The sequence below is a fragment of the Elgaria multicarinata genome, chromosome 10 (assembly GCF_023053635.1).
Source record: "Elgaria multicarinata webbii isolate HBS135686 ecotype San Diego chromosome 10, rElgMul1.1.pri, whole genome shotgun sequence".
Classification (NCBI taxonomy): domain Eukaryota; kingdom Metazoa; phylum Chordata; class Lepidosauria; order Squamata; family Anguidae; genus Elgaria; species Elgaria multicarinata.
In genome coordinates this window covers 18,597,989-18,615,099 of record NC_086180.1, presented here as the reverse complement: position 1 = coordinate 18,615,099, position 17,111 = coordinate 18,597,989, and the positions used below count along the sequence as shown (strand labels likewise).

General features: G+C 45.2%; 2 protein-coding genes across 5 annotated transcripts in view; both read right to left on the bottom strand.

Moving 5' to 3' along the window:
• The window catches only part of IBSP (integrin binding sialoprotein), a 347,644-nt gene that overhangs the window by 303,873 nt on the left and 26,660 nt on the right, over positions 1–17,111 (bottom strand). The window lies entirely within an intron of this gene.
• AFF1 (ALF transcription elongation factor 1) overlaps positions 7,833–17,111 on the bottom strand; it is a 174,605-nt gene continuing 165,326 nt past the window's right edge. For all 4 annotated transcript variants that reach the window (XM_063136219.1, XM_063136220.1, XM_063136221.1 and 1 more), the window contains 5 exons: positions 16,599–16,670; positions 15,599–15,692; positions 14,625–14,668; positions 13,322–13,551; positions 7,833–11,867 (listed from right to left, as the gene is read on the bottom strand). In XM_063136219.1, the coding sequence (XP_062992289.1) occupies positions 11,746–11,867; positions 13,322–13,551; positions 14,625–14,668; positions 15,599–15,692; positions 16,599–16,670 (562 nt within the window). In that variant the 3' untranslated portion in view covers positions 7,833–11,745. The remainder of the gene's footprint in view (positions 11,868–13,321; positions 13,552–14,624; positions 14,669–15,598; positions 15,693–16,598; positions 16,671–17,111) is intronic.

Here is a 17,111-nt window from a genome sequence, read left to right as displayed (position 1 = left end):
TACTTATGATTCTTGAAGCAGCTTATATTTCAGAGAGCTGATGTGCAGGTAATACCAACGTGTCTTGTGCCTTATTTCCTGCTTGCTTTCTGCAGTCAGGGAATTTGCACAAATTGAGCATGTGCGCAAAATCTTTCCATAGTCCAAAGTGGGGCTCATTCATTGTCCTGAGGAAATTTGCACAAATTAAACTGGGAATCAGGAGTGAGATGAATGTGAGCATGTGTTCGACAATTTGCAAATATTTTTGGCAGATGTGCTCACATTCGGGCTTGGGGCTTTGAACGGGCAAGCTTGCATAGTTTGCAAGCAAAAATGAAATTCTCATGCATAGTTAGTTCTCCATTTAAAAAAATCAAGCCCCTCAGCAGTTTTCCTGCAATGAAAAATATTTCTTTCCAACGCCAGCATGCTTCACTATTTTTAAAAACCTCAAACTGATTTTCAGTCATGATAACTGTTTAGCCTCTTCAACATTCCTCTTAAAACTTTGCAGGGTTCTTTTCTGGAGACGACTTATGTGTAACATTCTCATATAACACCCCCCCACACACAAATGGGGTAGGGAATGGGAAGTGATTTGCTCCTTCTCTGCTAGCAAATTTAAGGACTCCGGCATAAACTGTTGCACTTATTCTTCTGTATGGGCGTTACTAGACGAGGCTCTAGCGCGCGTTACCTTCCGCAGTCACGTCGAGGCTTCCAGATGACGTTCACGAGGATCCGCCGTTATCCCGCGGTGAAGCCTCTTTCTCCCGACTTTAAAAAAGTGAGTTTTAGGACGCCTTTTCCTGCTGTCCCGCGGTAATTCGGAGTACGTGTGGGAGGATGTGAGGTCACTGCGGTCCGCACTGGGCAGGAAAAGGCGTGCTAAGGGGGAGTGGTCAGCGGCTTCGGTCAAGCCGCCTCCGCCATTTGCGCGCAGTCCGGCAGCTGGGGCAGCGCGGCGGAGCGGCTTTTTTTTTTTATTTCCCCAGTGACAGTTTGCGCAGGAACGGAGGACCGGAAAAGTGGCTGGTGACTCCTTGCGGTGGGCAGCTACCGTGGCCGCATAATGGCGGTGCTGTACGCTGCCTGTTAGTGTGGGTACCAGGCTGGCAGAGGGCAGAGCTGTTTGTGGGCTGCTGCCATGGCTACGGCCAGATGTGGGTTGGCTCCTTGGGATGGGGCAGAGGGCACAGAGGCGATCATCGCCGCCGACACCTCAGAGGCATGATGGGAGATGTAGGCACAGAGTGGCCATGCAGACGATTGACCTCGGGTCATATGACACCCGCCACGACCCCCATCAGGAAGTGAGCGCATCAATGTTGACCCTCAACAGCACCAGCAGCACTTCGGCTGGCACTGGCACTGCCGCCGCTGCCGCCGCCAGGGCCAGCGGCGGCATCGCTGACGGCTGCGCAAGTTTGCGGTCTTTCGGACGTGCGCAAACCGTGCAGCGAGCGAAAAAAAAAGCCGCGGCAATCAGGCCGGTGTGGCTGCGCAACCGTTCTCGCGGCGGCAGCAGCACAACCGGCGCAAACTTCCGCCACAAATCGAAGGCAGGTGTGGATGATGAGGCGTCACGGCTGAACGGGAAAAGCCGCTTTCACCGCTCCTCAACGACGGAACACCCGGTACGTCTAGCAACGCCCTATGTTTCTTACTTAGAGCCACCTCTAGGCTGTACGGCATTTTCTGAACGGTGGTCCACAAATAACAGAGGTGGATTAAGTGTGCTTTGTTTTGGATTCCCTCGATATATAAAGGCTGCTCTTGCACATAAATCCTGTTTCCTATTCAACTTGATCCCCTCAAATGGGGCAACTGCCCTTGAAACTTCCATGCTATTTGGTTGAGAAATTTTTTAAAAGTTGTTGGCACTTGTAAAATAAAAATATAAAGCTGTGCAGTGGAATGCCCTCTGCATCTATTTATTGACATTTGCACACATGCATAATTCCCTGCTAAGGGATTACTGTGCACGCCCATTTCTGACAATTCTGTGTTTCTTTTTTTAATTTTCTGTGATAGATGATAGGAGGCATAAAACCTTGGATTTCCAAATCTTGACTTGGGTTTGGTACTTGAGTCAAAGGAATCCTCCAAATTGGTCTGAGCCAAATCCGGCTGCTTCTGTAGTGCTGAATTGGGGTCCAAGATGAATTTTGCAGTTGGTGCAAACCTCTAGTATTACTATTTTGCATGCAATATATAGACCGACTTCCAAGCTGCATTAAGCAGTTTCTTCCAGTAGAGGGAGGGAAAGAGTCATAACTTGCCATTCACAGGAGAACAGAAATCATTCCATTTGGAAACTTGCTTTGAATCATCAGGGGCTTGTAACATGGGAGGGCGGTTTTAAAACCCCAGCTTGGCCCAACTTGAGAAGCTGCTGTAGGCTACCTATTATCTTGGCCTTAAACAGAATGCCCTGTGGCATATTTAGAAGCTAATGGATTTCTCTTTGGTAGGCTGGCTGGCTGTTTCCAATGCATGAAGTAGCCTAGGATGCGGGAAGATCTGAGATGCCAGAGGCCTCTTTGTCATTTTTATTGCAATAGAACAAGGCTGATTTTCTGAAATTTAAAATGCGTAATCAGGGCTGGGGAGTGGGGAATGTGCTGTGCTCATAAAGCTATCTCTAGGAGATCGAAATATTGATCCAATTCTGGCGGTAATAAATAGCTCACTGGAAAGGAGAGAGATTGTAAAAATAAATTTAAAAGGCTTCCGCACCTCGCCTGGTTCCCATCTCCCACTGGAACTCAGTCTGTATCCAAGTGGATCTGAAACAATGGCAAAATTCTTTCCTGGTCTCTGCTTCCAACTTCTCTCCCCTTCCCCTGTAGTTTCCCCTATGTGAAATTCCAGAGTGTAAACCCCCCTGGGATAGGGACCTACCCTCTTGTTCTCTGTAAAGCAGCTTTCCCCAAGCTGGCGCCCTCCAGATGTGTTGGATTACAACTCCCATACATTTGGAAGGCAGCAGATTGGGAGAGTCTGATCTAGATGGTTCTTAAAAAGTTGTTCACGCATTTATTTATTTTATTACATTGATATCCTGCCTGTTTTCCTCCAAGGAACCCAAAATGGCATACATAATCCTCCTCTCCGTTTTACCCTCACAACAACCCTGTGAGGTTGGCTGGGCTGAGTGTCTGTGACTGGCTGAACTTCCATGGCCAACTGGGGACTAGAACTTCCCTTCCCTTCTGACTCTACTATTCTATGATTCTAACTCAGATCTCCCGACTCCCAGGACAACACTCCAGCCACTACACCACACTGGACCCACATACATGGGGCGTAGAATTGATCTGTTATCCATGAGAACATTTTTGCAAATGGCACACCCTTTATTCTCCTATATCAATTTTGCTCCAGCTGCCTCAACTACATCTGTATCACATATGTATGTGGCAAGATTTCTTAATGTTGGACCTGGCAAGAGATACTTACATATTTGGAGATGTTCTCCTTCCCTGGCTTACGTGCAGGGCTCATTTCATGCCGAAGGCATTTCGAAGCAGAGTTTTGAACGACACAGCCGATGGCATATCTGGATCCAGCTGCAGCGATCTTGCCATGAGCAAGAGTGTGCATGAGTGTATCTCCTGTTACTGAGGAGGTTCAGTATACTGGCGTCTCTCTTTGCCAAAATAAGCAGATTAGGAACAGTTGCTGAGCAGTTACTCTTTAACCTGTATCCAGCATTTGGAAGAAATTAGACTATTGGGGAAAATCTTTTATTGCACGGCGCTATGTTGTTAACTGAAGCCTTTTAATTGCTGCATTGGGGCAACCTGGGATTATTCCTTAAACCAAGATTGTTCACATATGGCCAGGGGGTGCTTAGTGCTAATCAATTACATGCAGAGTGGATTATGGTTGGAGAAAGCAGGATAGCCTGGGGGGAAAGAGGGTAAATATACCCGTTCAGCGGCTGTTAAGCTAACGGCCTTGAAAATTAATTTTGAATTAGGAAATAACGCAATTAGACTTGTAGCAGTTTGCTTACCCCAGAGCCAGTCATCCTGGAACCTATTTCCATTGGTTTGATGGGCAACAGCAAAGCAGTGCACTGAAAATTCAAGATTTAATAACATTGCAGGCCTATATGTGTCTACTCAGAAGTAAGTTCCATCAAGTTTGATGGCACTTACTCCCAGGTCAGTGCGTATAGAACTGCAGCCTAAGAGGCAAGAGTGCAGTTTCAGCTTGTATGTTTGGTCAGGTTCCAGGGTAGCTTCAGGATCTGCCATAGTTCCTTGGAGGCTTTGCTTCAGCTCCCACCAACTGGGATACAGCCAGCTTGGCACCAAGCTAATGAAACTTCCTCTCGAGGGGCACTTCACCCTCTGTTGATCTTTAGAGACCGTGTGTTTTCGACTTTGAGACACTTCGCATTTTCCATTTTCTTCTTTAACTGTCCCAAGATGTCATTTTCTGCAGCTAAACTTAATTCGTTATCCGTTTCCTGTGGTGTTCTGTTCTGCTGTTTTTATCTCGAATTTGATTTGTTACCTACTTTTTATATTAAGGAGTTTAAGCCTTTAATAGCTGCCTTGCAGATCTCTTTTCCATCAAAAGACAGGGCACAAATGTTGATATTGCTGTACCTGAAATGGCACTACCCAGCTAAAGCTCCACCAGGTGATTGTTCTGGTGGGGTTGGATCCAGCAAGGATGCCCATTGACATCAACGGGACCTCTGTTATTCATGACTTATTAAAGTCATTCAGTGGGTCTATTCTAGGTATGACTAAATTTGGATCCAACCCATTGTTTCAAGTTTCATGCCTATAAATAAAGTAATGGCATAGCAGAGTAGGACAGAATCATAGAACAGTAGAGTTGGAAGGGACCTATAAGGCCATTGAGTCCAACCCCCTGCTCAATGCAGGAATCCACAATAAAGCATCCCTGACAGATGGCTGTCCAGCTGCCTCTTGAATGTCTCTAGTGTGGGAGAGCCCACAACCTCCCTAGGTAATCAGTTCCATTGTCGTCCTGCTCTAGCAGTCAGGAAGTTTTTCCTGATGTCCAGCTGGAACCTGGCTTCCTGTGACTTGAGTCCGTTATTCCGTGTCCTTCACTCTGGGAGGATCGAGAAGAGACCCTGGCCCTCCTGTGTGTGACAACCTTTCAAGTATTTGAAGACTGCTATCATGTCTCCCCTCAATCTTCTCTTTTCCAGGCTAAACATGCCCGTTGTTTCAGTTTCTCTTCATAGGGCTGTTTCCAGACCCCTGATCATCCTGGTTGGCAAAGAAGTCTTCAACTTTTTCAGAGCTTGGAACTGTCTTTAGCAGAGGTGCTGTTGGCAGTCCTAGTGCTGTTGTGACAGAATTTAGTAAAGGCTGCAGTCCGCTAATGGGTACCAACCCAACAGTTGAAGACAACTGGTCTAGAAGCACTTGATGTAATATTATACACATTATTAGTCCTTTGATGGGAGTCCATTAGGAGCTTCAATTAAGCCACTGCGACCTTTCTAAAGGCAGAATTGTCTACAAGCATAATAAATAGATGGCTACTGCTATCATTATATGATGTTGAGAACTGGTGGATGCTGTCTTTCCACACACCTACTAAAGACTTAGAAGGTTCCTCTAGAGCCTTGAGTTGGAAGCCCTGATCTCAGAAGGTTTCGGATTTTCCTCTCTACTCACTGGAGTGTTTATCTTCTGCAGCTAGAGTAGGGTGGATTTGTCAAAAATTGTAATTATTTCCTCTGCCTCCTTCCTCCCCAACGACCCACTCCGATCACTGAACAAAATTTTGGTGATTTAAGTCTTGAAAACAGCTGCTGCATCTAATTAAGACTTGTGGGGAAACAGCACACAAAGATGCTCAATTGCAGAGACACCAAAGGCAAAGAGTCACTAAAACTGTAGTGTCAGTCAATTTGTTTTTAAGCCCATTTTTTTGTTCGAGAGTTGATTTTGATACCACGTTGCTGATCTCTGTTGATTTTTGCTCAAGTGTTTTCGGGTTTGAGATCATCCATGCTTAACATTTTAGATTACAGGATCTCAAACTTTCTACCTGCAGGGCCCACTTGAGGGGAATGAAAATTACTGAGACCCACCAGCAACAAAATGGCAGCGCAGGGACAGAGGGCTGGTCACAAAATGGCAGCAGATGGCAGTAGAGTTTGGCATCACCAGCAGGGATTTCGTTTTCTACTAATATCTGAGCAGGCTTTGAAAAGGGCTAAATCCTTAACCGCAGTGATTTCCTTGTAGCAAGAAGTTCCATAGTTCAGCTTGCATGGCATTAAATAGACACAGGCTTTGGAGGTATCACGACTTGGCCTCCCCACCTCAGGAAGAATTTACTAATTCAGAGGCTCTCAGTGGAGGGCACTTTTATTTTTGTAATCCCCCCCCTTCCTATTCACATGCCTGTCTTACTTCTGTCATTTCTTCTCCTTTTCTCCTTTCTCACTGAACATGCCCATGAATTGTGTCCGTACTTGATAACCTACTTTTTAACATGAACATTTCATTTTATATACAGAAACATGTCAGTAACTGTACTGGGTTATTAAAACACACACACACTACGGACAAAAAACAACAGAAGGATCAAGTTTTCACGAACCCAGGCCTGTTCTACAAGCTGGACAGCAGTCCCTCCCTCCAAAAATGAGTGGTGGGGAGAACTGGCAGTGCTGTGCTAGATTTAAAAAGCGCTACGCTGCAAGTTTTAGTAGTCTTAAAACAGAATGGAGCAATTGTGGGCTAATTACGTCTGTGAAACACCATTTTATGATTACAAACTGCATCGTGAACGCTAATGGTGTAGGACAAAATTAAAGTGTGGTTCATCCATAGGTTAATGCCCTCGAAAGGGACAGAGAGCCATAGGGGTCTTTTGTCCTTTAATCAACCCGAGTCCAGGATCAAGGCTTGAACACTTCTATTACCAAGAACATTAATTGCAGGATTCAAGTTCTTAGCTTCCAATGGCATTAAATCAGAAATGTACATGCAAAGCCAAGACGTAACTGACTTTCACATTAAGACCATTAAGTTTTATCTAAAAAGTGCCAGTATATTTTGTTATCGTGGGATAAAACCCTTAATGAGGCCAGTGTAATTTGTCATCCATCAAGTCAAAACACAGTCCACCAATCAGGTCATGCGCTCTGCAAAGTGACAGAATAGGGTTTGCTCAGCATGGTCACCTGACCATCTTGCATCTGTGCCCCCACCCACCCCACACATTGGATTTATCTGGCAGTGTTCCTCCCAAGCTGCAGCAGGCACCCGATCAGTACCAGACAGCCACGCCTCCAATCAGTGTCAGGAGACCGTTTAAAATTTTCCATAATGCCCTGGAACAATGTTAGCCCATGCACACTGGGCCACTGTGAGAAATTTAAAAGGATGGCAGGGAGGGCCCAAAACCACCCACACGGGTGGGTCCTATAGGGCAGTCAGGCTCTGGTAGTTGCCTAAGGAGGCATAGATCTGATGCTGCCCCTGTATCTGAAGCCCAGGTAGGTAGCAAGCAGGAGGAGGATTGAGACCAGGAGATGCCAACCTTTATAGGTCGGAGGCTGTGCTCAGGTTTGAGGGTTGCAAACAGTGCAGGCATTCCTCAAATGGTTCTAGCGGTGAGAAACTGTTTTGTTATTGGAATTACTCTAGATTTTGAGTATGGACGCAGACCTTGAAACAGTACAGAATTCTTCTGTTTGGAAGTTGAGATGCCGGAGCTCCGGCCAATCCTCAAGCTTGCTACCTTGCCAATAAAATGTTATCACCCATGTTTTTAAAAACTATTTTTGATCATGGTTAAAAGAAATATTTTCAGAGCCATGCTCAAGGAAGAGGCAGTTTCATTTGATATTTATTTTATTACCCCACATGAATTAAACAAATCAACCTGGAAGTACCACCAATATACAGGGCAGAAAATGTTATTTACAAGATGGAGACACAACACCCCATAATAAATTTAAATGTACAGATTTTTATAAAGAAACCAAGGAGATGGAGGGAAAAGGGGAGGGCCGGGAAGGAAGGGGAATTGCCCTTGGAAAATAAAATGGTCATCACTCTTAACTTTCAATCCACATCTCCAGTGTCAATGGAACTTGCAAATTATTAAATAATGGTATCTTCGACATATAGAACATTGATAATTTAAATACATTAATTATAATTCTAAATAAATATCATCTGGGAAAGGAGGCTGCTTTGAGCGTGCAGCTCCATTGACCTGTGTTTAAAATGGCAAAACATTTCTTGCTCCTAACATAGAACGCTGGGCCCCAGGCCCTGGCTGAAAGTAATGGAAGTCTCATCAGTGTCTGGGGTACCAGAGTCTAGAATGGAGATGAAATGGCATTTTCTCTGATAATTCATTCAATTGGTCTTTTATATAGATATAGATATATATTATAAAAAAAAAAGTTGTAAGAGGATATAAGCTTCCTAAACATGATCCCAAATAGTCCAACTGCTTCTTTGCAATTGCACTTAAAATAAAAAGAAATCACAGCACTCACAAGAGTAGGCTGTTCAGATTAGAGAACCATCTTAGCTTCTGTAGAAATTCAGAGGGAAGCTTTGCTCCCATTTGGTTTTGGAACAGGCCTTCCTGGACGTAATCATAATTGAAATCTTTTCTTTACTTAAGGAGAAAAGAAGCCCAGACGTTTTGCTCTTAAATGGGGATGTTGCTGGTTTTTGCATCACCCCACGGTCATGTAAAATCAGCAGCACAAATGCATTAAATGGGTTTTTCTTGACACAGAGGTTGATATTAGAATCTCACTCACCATTCCGGGAGCAGGTGAAGAGGCAGGAGAGGGCGTGGAAGAGATTATCGCTATCCCTTGGATAAAGTGCTGAGCAAGGAGGTTAAGCCGGTTCCCTTGACAACCCGGCCTTCTTAACTTCAGGGTGTGGGTTTAAGCGAGCAAAAGCAGCAACAAGGCGAACAGCAGCACTGGCTGGCTGATTCAGGTGCCAATCAGGGGGAAAGGAAGGGAAGGTCCGTCCTGAGACTACAGAGGTCAATTCATTGGGAGAAGAGGGAACATGATTTGCAAGGGGGAGACGAAGTGAGCTTAGCGTCTGAGCTCCTAGACCGGGCTGAGAAGCAGGTGGACAAAGTCAAACACTTCCAAGTCAGGCTTCTCAGCTAAGACCCCTGGGAGCAACGGTCCTTCTATACTGGCACTGCATCTTTCACTAGGAAAAGGCAGGCACCAGTCCAACTCCGCAGAAGGCCCAGCAATTTGATGGGTTTCTCCCCTCGGAGTGAGAGAGATGTTTGTGGCAGTTTTGTTTTTAAAACCAGAGCCGTGATTCACACTTGGGCCCTGCACATCTCTCTGTCGAAGGATGGAGCTGAGCGTCCAAAAGACGCTCCGGATTTCTGCCAACAGCTGCAAAGCAGAGGAGAAAGGACTGTCAAGAAGCAGAGGAGGGATGGGGGCACTTAAGCCTTTCCCCTTCCATCCACTTTTTCTACCTGTGGTTCCAGGTGCAGGTTTGCTGCATCACAGGGGAAAAGCAGAGTGGGGGGGGGAAGCATTTAAGCCCCCTTTCTCCTGCCCACCCCCTTCAAATGGTGACCTCTTGCTGATTGCTTTGCAACAGTTCAGTGGCTATCCAGGACCTCTGCCACACGTCTAGTTCAACTTATAAAACGCAGTGGGAAGAAAAAGATGGGAGCTTGCTTCTCATGGGGAAAGTGGCTTATCCCTGAAATCAGCTAAGGCTTTAATTTTCCTGGAGTCGGTCCACGAGAGGAGCTTCCTCATGCTGCCCTTTGGCAGGGCTGCATTCCCAAACCTTTCTTGAATGAATCAGGGATACGCTCTGCTTTGGGACACCTCTGGGGAATGCAGGGGCCGTGAGATTTATTGACATTTCAGCAAAGAGGTATGCTCGTACGCCACAGGTCCTTTCAAACAGGAATACTGCTTTGCCCCTGCACCGAAGACGGCTCTATTTTTGTATGGGACAAACATAAGAGGAATGATCAACTCCGACACTTAAAATGTTGGAGTCGGCTGAAAAGGAAAAACCTAACACCGCACTCAAGAACAATTTATTTGGAAGATATTCCCACTGGTCTATCTTGAAGTCAGATAATGACAGAAGCAAATGGGAGAGTTAAGGCACCATCGAGAGGGCAGCAAAATGGGATCTTTAACGTATATGAGACTGAATAGGGTGCAGGAGACACGTACAGCGGGAGCAGTGGCAGTCCTGAAGGCACTCTCATCGACGGAGACTTTTATAACCCATGAAAGACGCAGCAGATTTGCCTGCAAATTGAAGACAATGGCTGCATAGTCGCTTTGGAAAAGCCGGGGGCTTCAAGGTTGGCAGATCCCACAAGATTACTGTTGAGAAAATGGAAATATTTTAAAAGGAAAGGATCCTGCCAAACCTTACGGGCAGGGGCACTATCTGCCAACATAAATGGAAAGCTGTGTGTCAACAGCCAAAGGCAAACGGTTGAACCAGCCATTCCACAGGCGGTGAAAATGAAATGGTGTGCTGCTAAATTCCTCCCATGTTAAGGATCCAAAAATGGAAAATAATCTTCGTATAGCCAGTATGAACCTTTCCGACTGGGCAGCCCCTCTTCTCTCATTGACACAGCGCCAGGGAATCCCTGAAGATCGCTCCTTGTGCAAAGGGCTCTCCCTCCCTGCAAACCCTGAACTGCGTGCCGCAGTTGCAGGCAATTCCAGTTCAATTCATTAGTGCAGTATCGCTCAATTGAGTTCTAGGGTGAGCCAGCCCACGCCCCAACCTGGCAGCCCATGGGGTGGGGATGGGGAGGCAACGGCACCTACACTGCGCACCCTCCGGCAGTGCAGGCCCAATGTTCCGGTTTCCTTTATGAGATTGTCAGTGCCACCGGGCATGTGCAATATCACAAAAAAAACACATGGCAGCTGGGACTGGTAGGCTGTTGCCACCAGAAGCAGCAAGGAAAATGGGGAAAGAGAAGAGGCAGAGCCTGGGGAGGCCAGCTAGAGCCGCCTGTTAAGCCACAAGCCACTCAGTGAGGAAAAGGGGTAGTAGTGCAACGAATGGCTACAATTGGGAAGGGGAGAGGCAGGAAGGTAGGTTTGCAAGAGAAGGTTGCGTCGTGCTGCTGAAGAGTCCCCTTCCAACCCGATTCTCTGTCCCTCCCGCCCTCCAGGAAGAAGAACACATGCTACAAATTGTGTTTGCGGTATCCATAAAAACGAAACAAAAGAAGTGAGTCTGGATCACGTTCTGGGCCCACGGACATCACGGACATCGTTTTGAGGTGTTGCAGAAGATTCTTGGGGGGTGGGGGTGGATTTCCTTCTCGCCGGCACTTCTTCACGCGTGTTGATTTTTGCTGCTGTTGTTGTCTTGCCGGTTATGCATTGACAGAAATGTTTATAGACCATTGACACAATGAAACCATGATGGGAAAAAGAATAAAAGGGGGTGGGGGTGGGGGAATTGCACTTTGTCCTTTGAAAGAAAGAAAGGCGTCCTCCACTTTGAGGCCTCTTGTCCACTGTGAAGCTTCCAGGTGGCCCATTGGCACCATAGAAATGTAGTCCTTAAAGTTTTCCAGTGGCACCAGTTCCCTTCCATCATGCTTCATTCTACTTTGTTCCAGGTGCTTTTATTTTTTTGTTTTGTTTTGTATCCAACATGTCAGCCAACGAGGGGCTGTTTCTGAGGCTTTCAAAGTGCAAAAGAGTCCAAGGCAAGATTCTCTCTTGCCTTGACGCACCAGTTAAGGCGTATTTGGTTCCAGTCTCAGCCACTGCAAACCCTGGCGGGTGTAGTGTACCAGTTCCATCATACTGCTGTTCAGTGAGAGAGAGCAGGCGGCAGCGCTGAGCTCGGAAAAGAATTCTGAAAGGGAGAAAGAGGTGGAGAGAGAAAAACGGGCATCACGTTTGGCTTCTTACAGTCTGGACAGCTGATGCACCAACAGCATTTAAAAGAGACGTTGCTTAATAAATACTACCTAAAAAAATAATCTCTTCTAAGACCTACAGAGATTTTCCATTGTGGTTTATGATCAGGGACGTTTGTGCCTGTTGCAATTCTGCAGGGAGGGTGGGAAAGAAAGCACATATGGTATGGGGGAGGCAGAATTCAGCTTCTTGAGAATCTTGCGCTTATATTTCAACCCTGAAGCAAGTTCCTAGTCCTTATGGAAACAAAGGTTTGTTTGAAAGGAGGTGGCTTATGGCTTGAGAATCTCAGAAGCTAAAGACATGCTGGAATAAGACTTGAATAGCTCCCCTTGCTCTACACCACATGACTCTCAGAAACAGAATGCATTATGCAAAGTCAGAAAAATCATGTGAATGTGATAAACTTGAATAATTTGGACAGGCTATTGAATCCAGCTTTTCACAGCAGGTTATTTAGGTACCCTGCTGAGATATGATTTTGATTCTTTTTTAAAAAAAGCATGGAGAACTTGCTACCTTGGGAATATTGTAAAGAGGCAAGAACGGTGATTGTAACCCCCTCCTCTCAACAAGTATTAGTGACTGGAGACACCCCAGCAACTATTAGTGGCCTTAACAGCATTGCAATGTTTTGAATCCCAGGTTTAAGGCCAATAAAGGAAAATTGTCAACAGAGACAGACAACAACTGAACCCTTTTCTCTTCCAACCACTACCCAATTTTACCTACTCTTTACTTATGCAACAGCCATTGTTACCTGGTGTGTATCCTGCAGTGTTTCCTCACATGTCTGTAAATGTGTGCCTCTCCCTCCTCGCTTTATAGTGGGGCTGGTGAAGGTGTGGCTCTCCAGATGCTGTTGGACTCCAGTTCCCATCAGCTTCTGCCAATGGTGAGTGATGATGGGAGTTTAACAACATCTGGAGGGCCACACCTTCCGCAGCTGTGCTATACAGCAGGGGTGGGCAGAAAGTAGATCTCCAAGTGTTTTGGACTTCAACTCCCAGCATTCCTGATCATTGGCCATGCTGGCAGGGGGCTGATGGGAGTTGATGTCCAAAACATCTGGAGATCTACCTTCTGCCCACCTCTTGCTTTACAGTATTTAGTGCTGCTAACACCGATGTGAACATCTTTTGTTGAATAGATCAAGCCCAGGGACTGGCCCTCTTGCCTGCTATTGTCTATTTTGGTTGGCTCTTTAGGGCATCAGCAAAGTTCCTTCAAAGCTCTGCTCCCTGAGATCCTTTCAGAGGCACCGCTTGAGCGGTTTTGGAGGCCCTCCAAAACCGTCCTGCCAAGTGACGTTCAAAGCTGGCCTTGAGGAAAAGCTTTAGGAAGTGACATCCTCAATGTCCCTGGGAACACAAGGAAACAAATCCTTACTCTTATTCTTCCTGGCCAAGACATCAGCTTGTTCCCAGAGATCATAGGCATAGAGAAAATAAGAAGTGATGTTGACGAAGGAAGAAGTGATGGTTGGGATAAAATGGGGAACGTTGACCGAAGAGCCGATGCTGCCACTGCCACAGCTGCTGGCGCTGGAACCTGTCTGGGAGCTTACAGAGCCGGCTGGAGAGGGCATCGGGGAGAGAGGAGAAGGCGTGCCTGTGCTCCTGGAGGACAAACCACAACAAGGAACAGCATCAGCATCAACCCTGTCACATACACTAACAGCAAGCCCAAGTGCGCACTATGAAGGCCAAATGGGGCTATTTAGAAATAAGAGGGAGGCATCAGCATGTTTGGAGGACTCGCAAAATTTGCAGAAGTACAACCCCCAAAAAATTGGCTGGGGGGGGGGGCGGAAGAGGAGAGAAGAATCTAAGGGGCAATCCCCCTCCCCCTCAAAAACATCTAAACACGGACTGAGCATGCTTGGGTGTCACATAATGCTGAGTGTCTGTTGGGGGCAGGCAGGAGACACTGGAAAACCAGGGGTGGAGGAGAAACGGAATGGAGTATCCTGGAAGAGGTCATGGATGGAATCTTGGAGCACTTCCACGCTGCAACATTCTGTTGCAGGCCCCACTTGTCCCAATGGCCTGACCTATCACAGAAGTGGTGACTTTTTAGCATGCCCCCTGCTGGAATTGTTTTGCATTGTGCAGTAAGAACTCTGAAGTGGTAGGCTGCAATCTATTTGCTTGTGATGTGTCAGCATGCTCTCTCTCTCTCTCTCAATATTTATTAAAGTCTGACAAATATTGACTCATAAGTTTTCTATCCTGCTCTTCCTCAGCAAGGAACCCTGACGAACACCTCATGCAGTAGGTCAACCTGACTGAGAGCAACTTGTTCAAGGTTTTCCAGTAAACTTTATGGCTGAAAACCAATTTGAACCTAGATCTCCCCCAGTTCAAGTCTAACCACCCTGGCTCTGACAATCAGTCTTGTTTGAGGAAACTGACAGTGCAATCCCACATATGTCTACTCAAAATTAAATTCCATTACATTCAATGGGACTTACTCCAAGGTAAGTGAGTACAGGATTGCAATCTAAAACTAGAATTACAAACTTCAGGAGAAAAACAAATATCAGATTCACACTCTGACAGTGATAGATTAAACCTGCTTCAAACTGGTTTAGACTTCTGATGTAGAAACAACCTGAGTCTTACAATTTTTTTAAAAAATCAGGTTTTAATTCATATAACAAGAAATGGATTCTGATATATTCAAGTACTACCTTGCTACACACGGAGAAGGTGCTTGAGTGATTCTAGAAGAACTCTGCAAGAAGGAATGAAATAGAAGTTAGTTCACAATTGACACCAACTCATCCAACGTAAGATTTATGACTGTGTCTTGAAAGATGCAAAGTATAGAACAGGGCACCAATAAACAAAGAAAAGAACCTTACAGAGACACAAGTCTATATCATGTGGGAAAGAGGAGATAAATGTGTAACACAATGATCTTGTGGCGCTCCTACAGAAGGCCTGTAGAATTCACATATCAGACTTAGGTCTGCCTCTTCCAGGAACAACAGCAACAATTTCAGTCTGATAAACCAAACTTTGTTCGATTTTTGGGCATCTTAAATCTGGGACTTGTTAAATAATACTTTCTCTTTAAGTCCACACTGGGAAATTGTGGTTTAACCTCTAACTCCTTGCTTGCAAACCAGGTTCAAACTCTGGTCTGCAATCCTGGTTTGTTGCCAGCTTAAACCATGGTTTCCCAGTTTGGACGTAATGGGAAATTAAACTCGAGAAGTACTGCCTAAAGAGACACGAGAGAAGACAAGACACAATGGGAGAGGGGACATGCTCATTCTTGGTTAAGGCTCAGATTGTTCAGCCTGAACCGGAATGAAGTATCTCATCTGTTCTGATAATATGCCCACTGGCCAGCTGGAAAAAAAACACTGCTCACATAGGTGAGCAATTTAACCTGGGAGCCATGAACTCACATAAGATCACTGCTATCTTTCTGCATAAAGAAAGAAAGGAAAAACAAAGCAAAGGAGGAGAGCTGTGATCTTGCACGCTGACGTGAGTAAACCATTCGCTCCAACAAACAATTTGCTCAACCACAACATATTACTGGAACCAACTCAAAGTCTCGTTTCCCAAGGTGCTTTTCTTTTTTTATATACCCCGTTCTCAAATTGCGTTCAGAGTCAGCGTTCTCTTTCAAATTGACATTTTCTTTCTCTACCTTGAAGTGTTCATTAAGGGTCCGGGAATACTTTATTGCTGTGTCCTTTTTGTAGCGAAACATTGCCATGTACAGAATGGCTTGGCAGCGCATGCTGTGAAAACACAATGAACATGAAACATATGAAGCTGCCTTAGACCAAGTCAGACCAGTGGCCCATTATCCCATGCTCTGCTACCTGACAGTCTATTAAGCAGAGATGTTGCTTGGACTTTGCCCAAGATCTGAGAAGTGCAAGCTCTGTGATGAAGCGGAGGCTCCTCCTCTAAGAACATCTGTTCCAACCATGCTATCAGGGGACTGAATTCAAGACTATGCATGAAAGCATATGCTCATCCCAATGAAAACAATGGCCCCATTCAGAAGACACCTTAAACCATGGCTTTAACCACAGTGGTCAAGCCAGAAAGTCAGGCTGTGTTCAGAAGACATCTTAACCACAGCGAATAAAGCAAAAAGCCTTATTCACCATGGTTAAAGCCATGGTTTAAGGTGTCTTCTGAACATGGCCTGGCTTTCTGGCTTAGCCATCATGGTTAAAGCCATGGTTTAAGGTGTCTTCTGAATGGGCCCAATATAAAACAGTGAGGGTATATTTAAGCCAACCCAGTGAAGCCAACATTGTATCATCTCCTAATCATTAGGACCTAATGAAGAAGGGGAAAAAAAGATTTTTTATTATTTTCTAATGGGCCTCACTTTCCTTTTCTCAGCTGTCTTTACAACAATCTTGCATGGTAGGCCACAGTTACTATTACATTGTTTTTAATCAAAATGCTGCTTTCCATAACAATGTGCAATACAGACGACTGACAACAATGGGTTATGTCCTTTGACAGAGTGTGTGGGGGGGGGAGCTGAGCCTTTTCTAAAGCTACCTAACTCATGGCTGGGCTGAGCCTTTTCCCATTAATATTTTATTTTAAATCAATGCATTACTTTTTAAAGCTCGTTTCTCAAACTAGAATGCTTGAAAGCTGAACAAAGACGCACTACTCACCAAAAGACAACGAAGATTTTTTCAGGCGTGGTTGTAGAGGAGTCCGCAAAAGATTTTAATGCCATTATGAATCTGCGAGAAGACAAAACCATAGCTGTTTGTAATAATAAAAATCATCAAATTTGACTTATTCAGCTGACAATGAAACAGTGCTCTTTTTTACAGGGTAAAACACTGTAGATCTGGATTACCAGCTTTTGTGTGTGGTTTCTGCATCGCATAGTCCTGGCTTGCTTATTTTTTTTTTTTCTCAACATGCAGCTTAAGAGGAAATTATTTAACTGTATGGCTCTCCTTTTCAATATCTGAAGTGAACCGCCCAGAGAGCTATGGCTATTGGGCGGTATAAAAATGTAATAAACAAACAAATAAACAATTAATAAATAAAATACAGTAAGAGTGCAACACTGTAGTCTCTCAGACGGCATCCCAGAGGATGCTCCAAACCATGGACTATCCTCCTATTGATGGGGAGCGAGATTTGCAGTGGAGATTTACCCTCAACTGGCAATG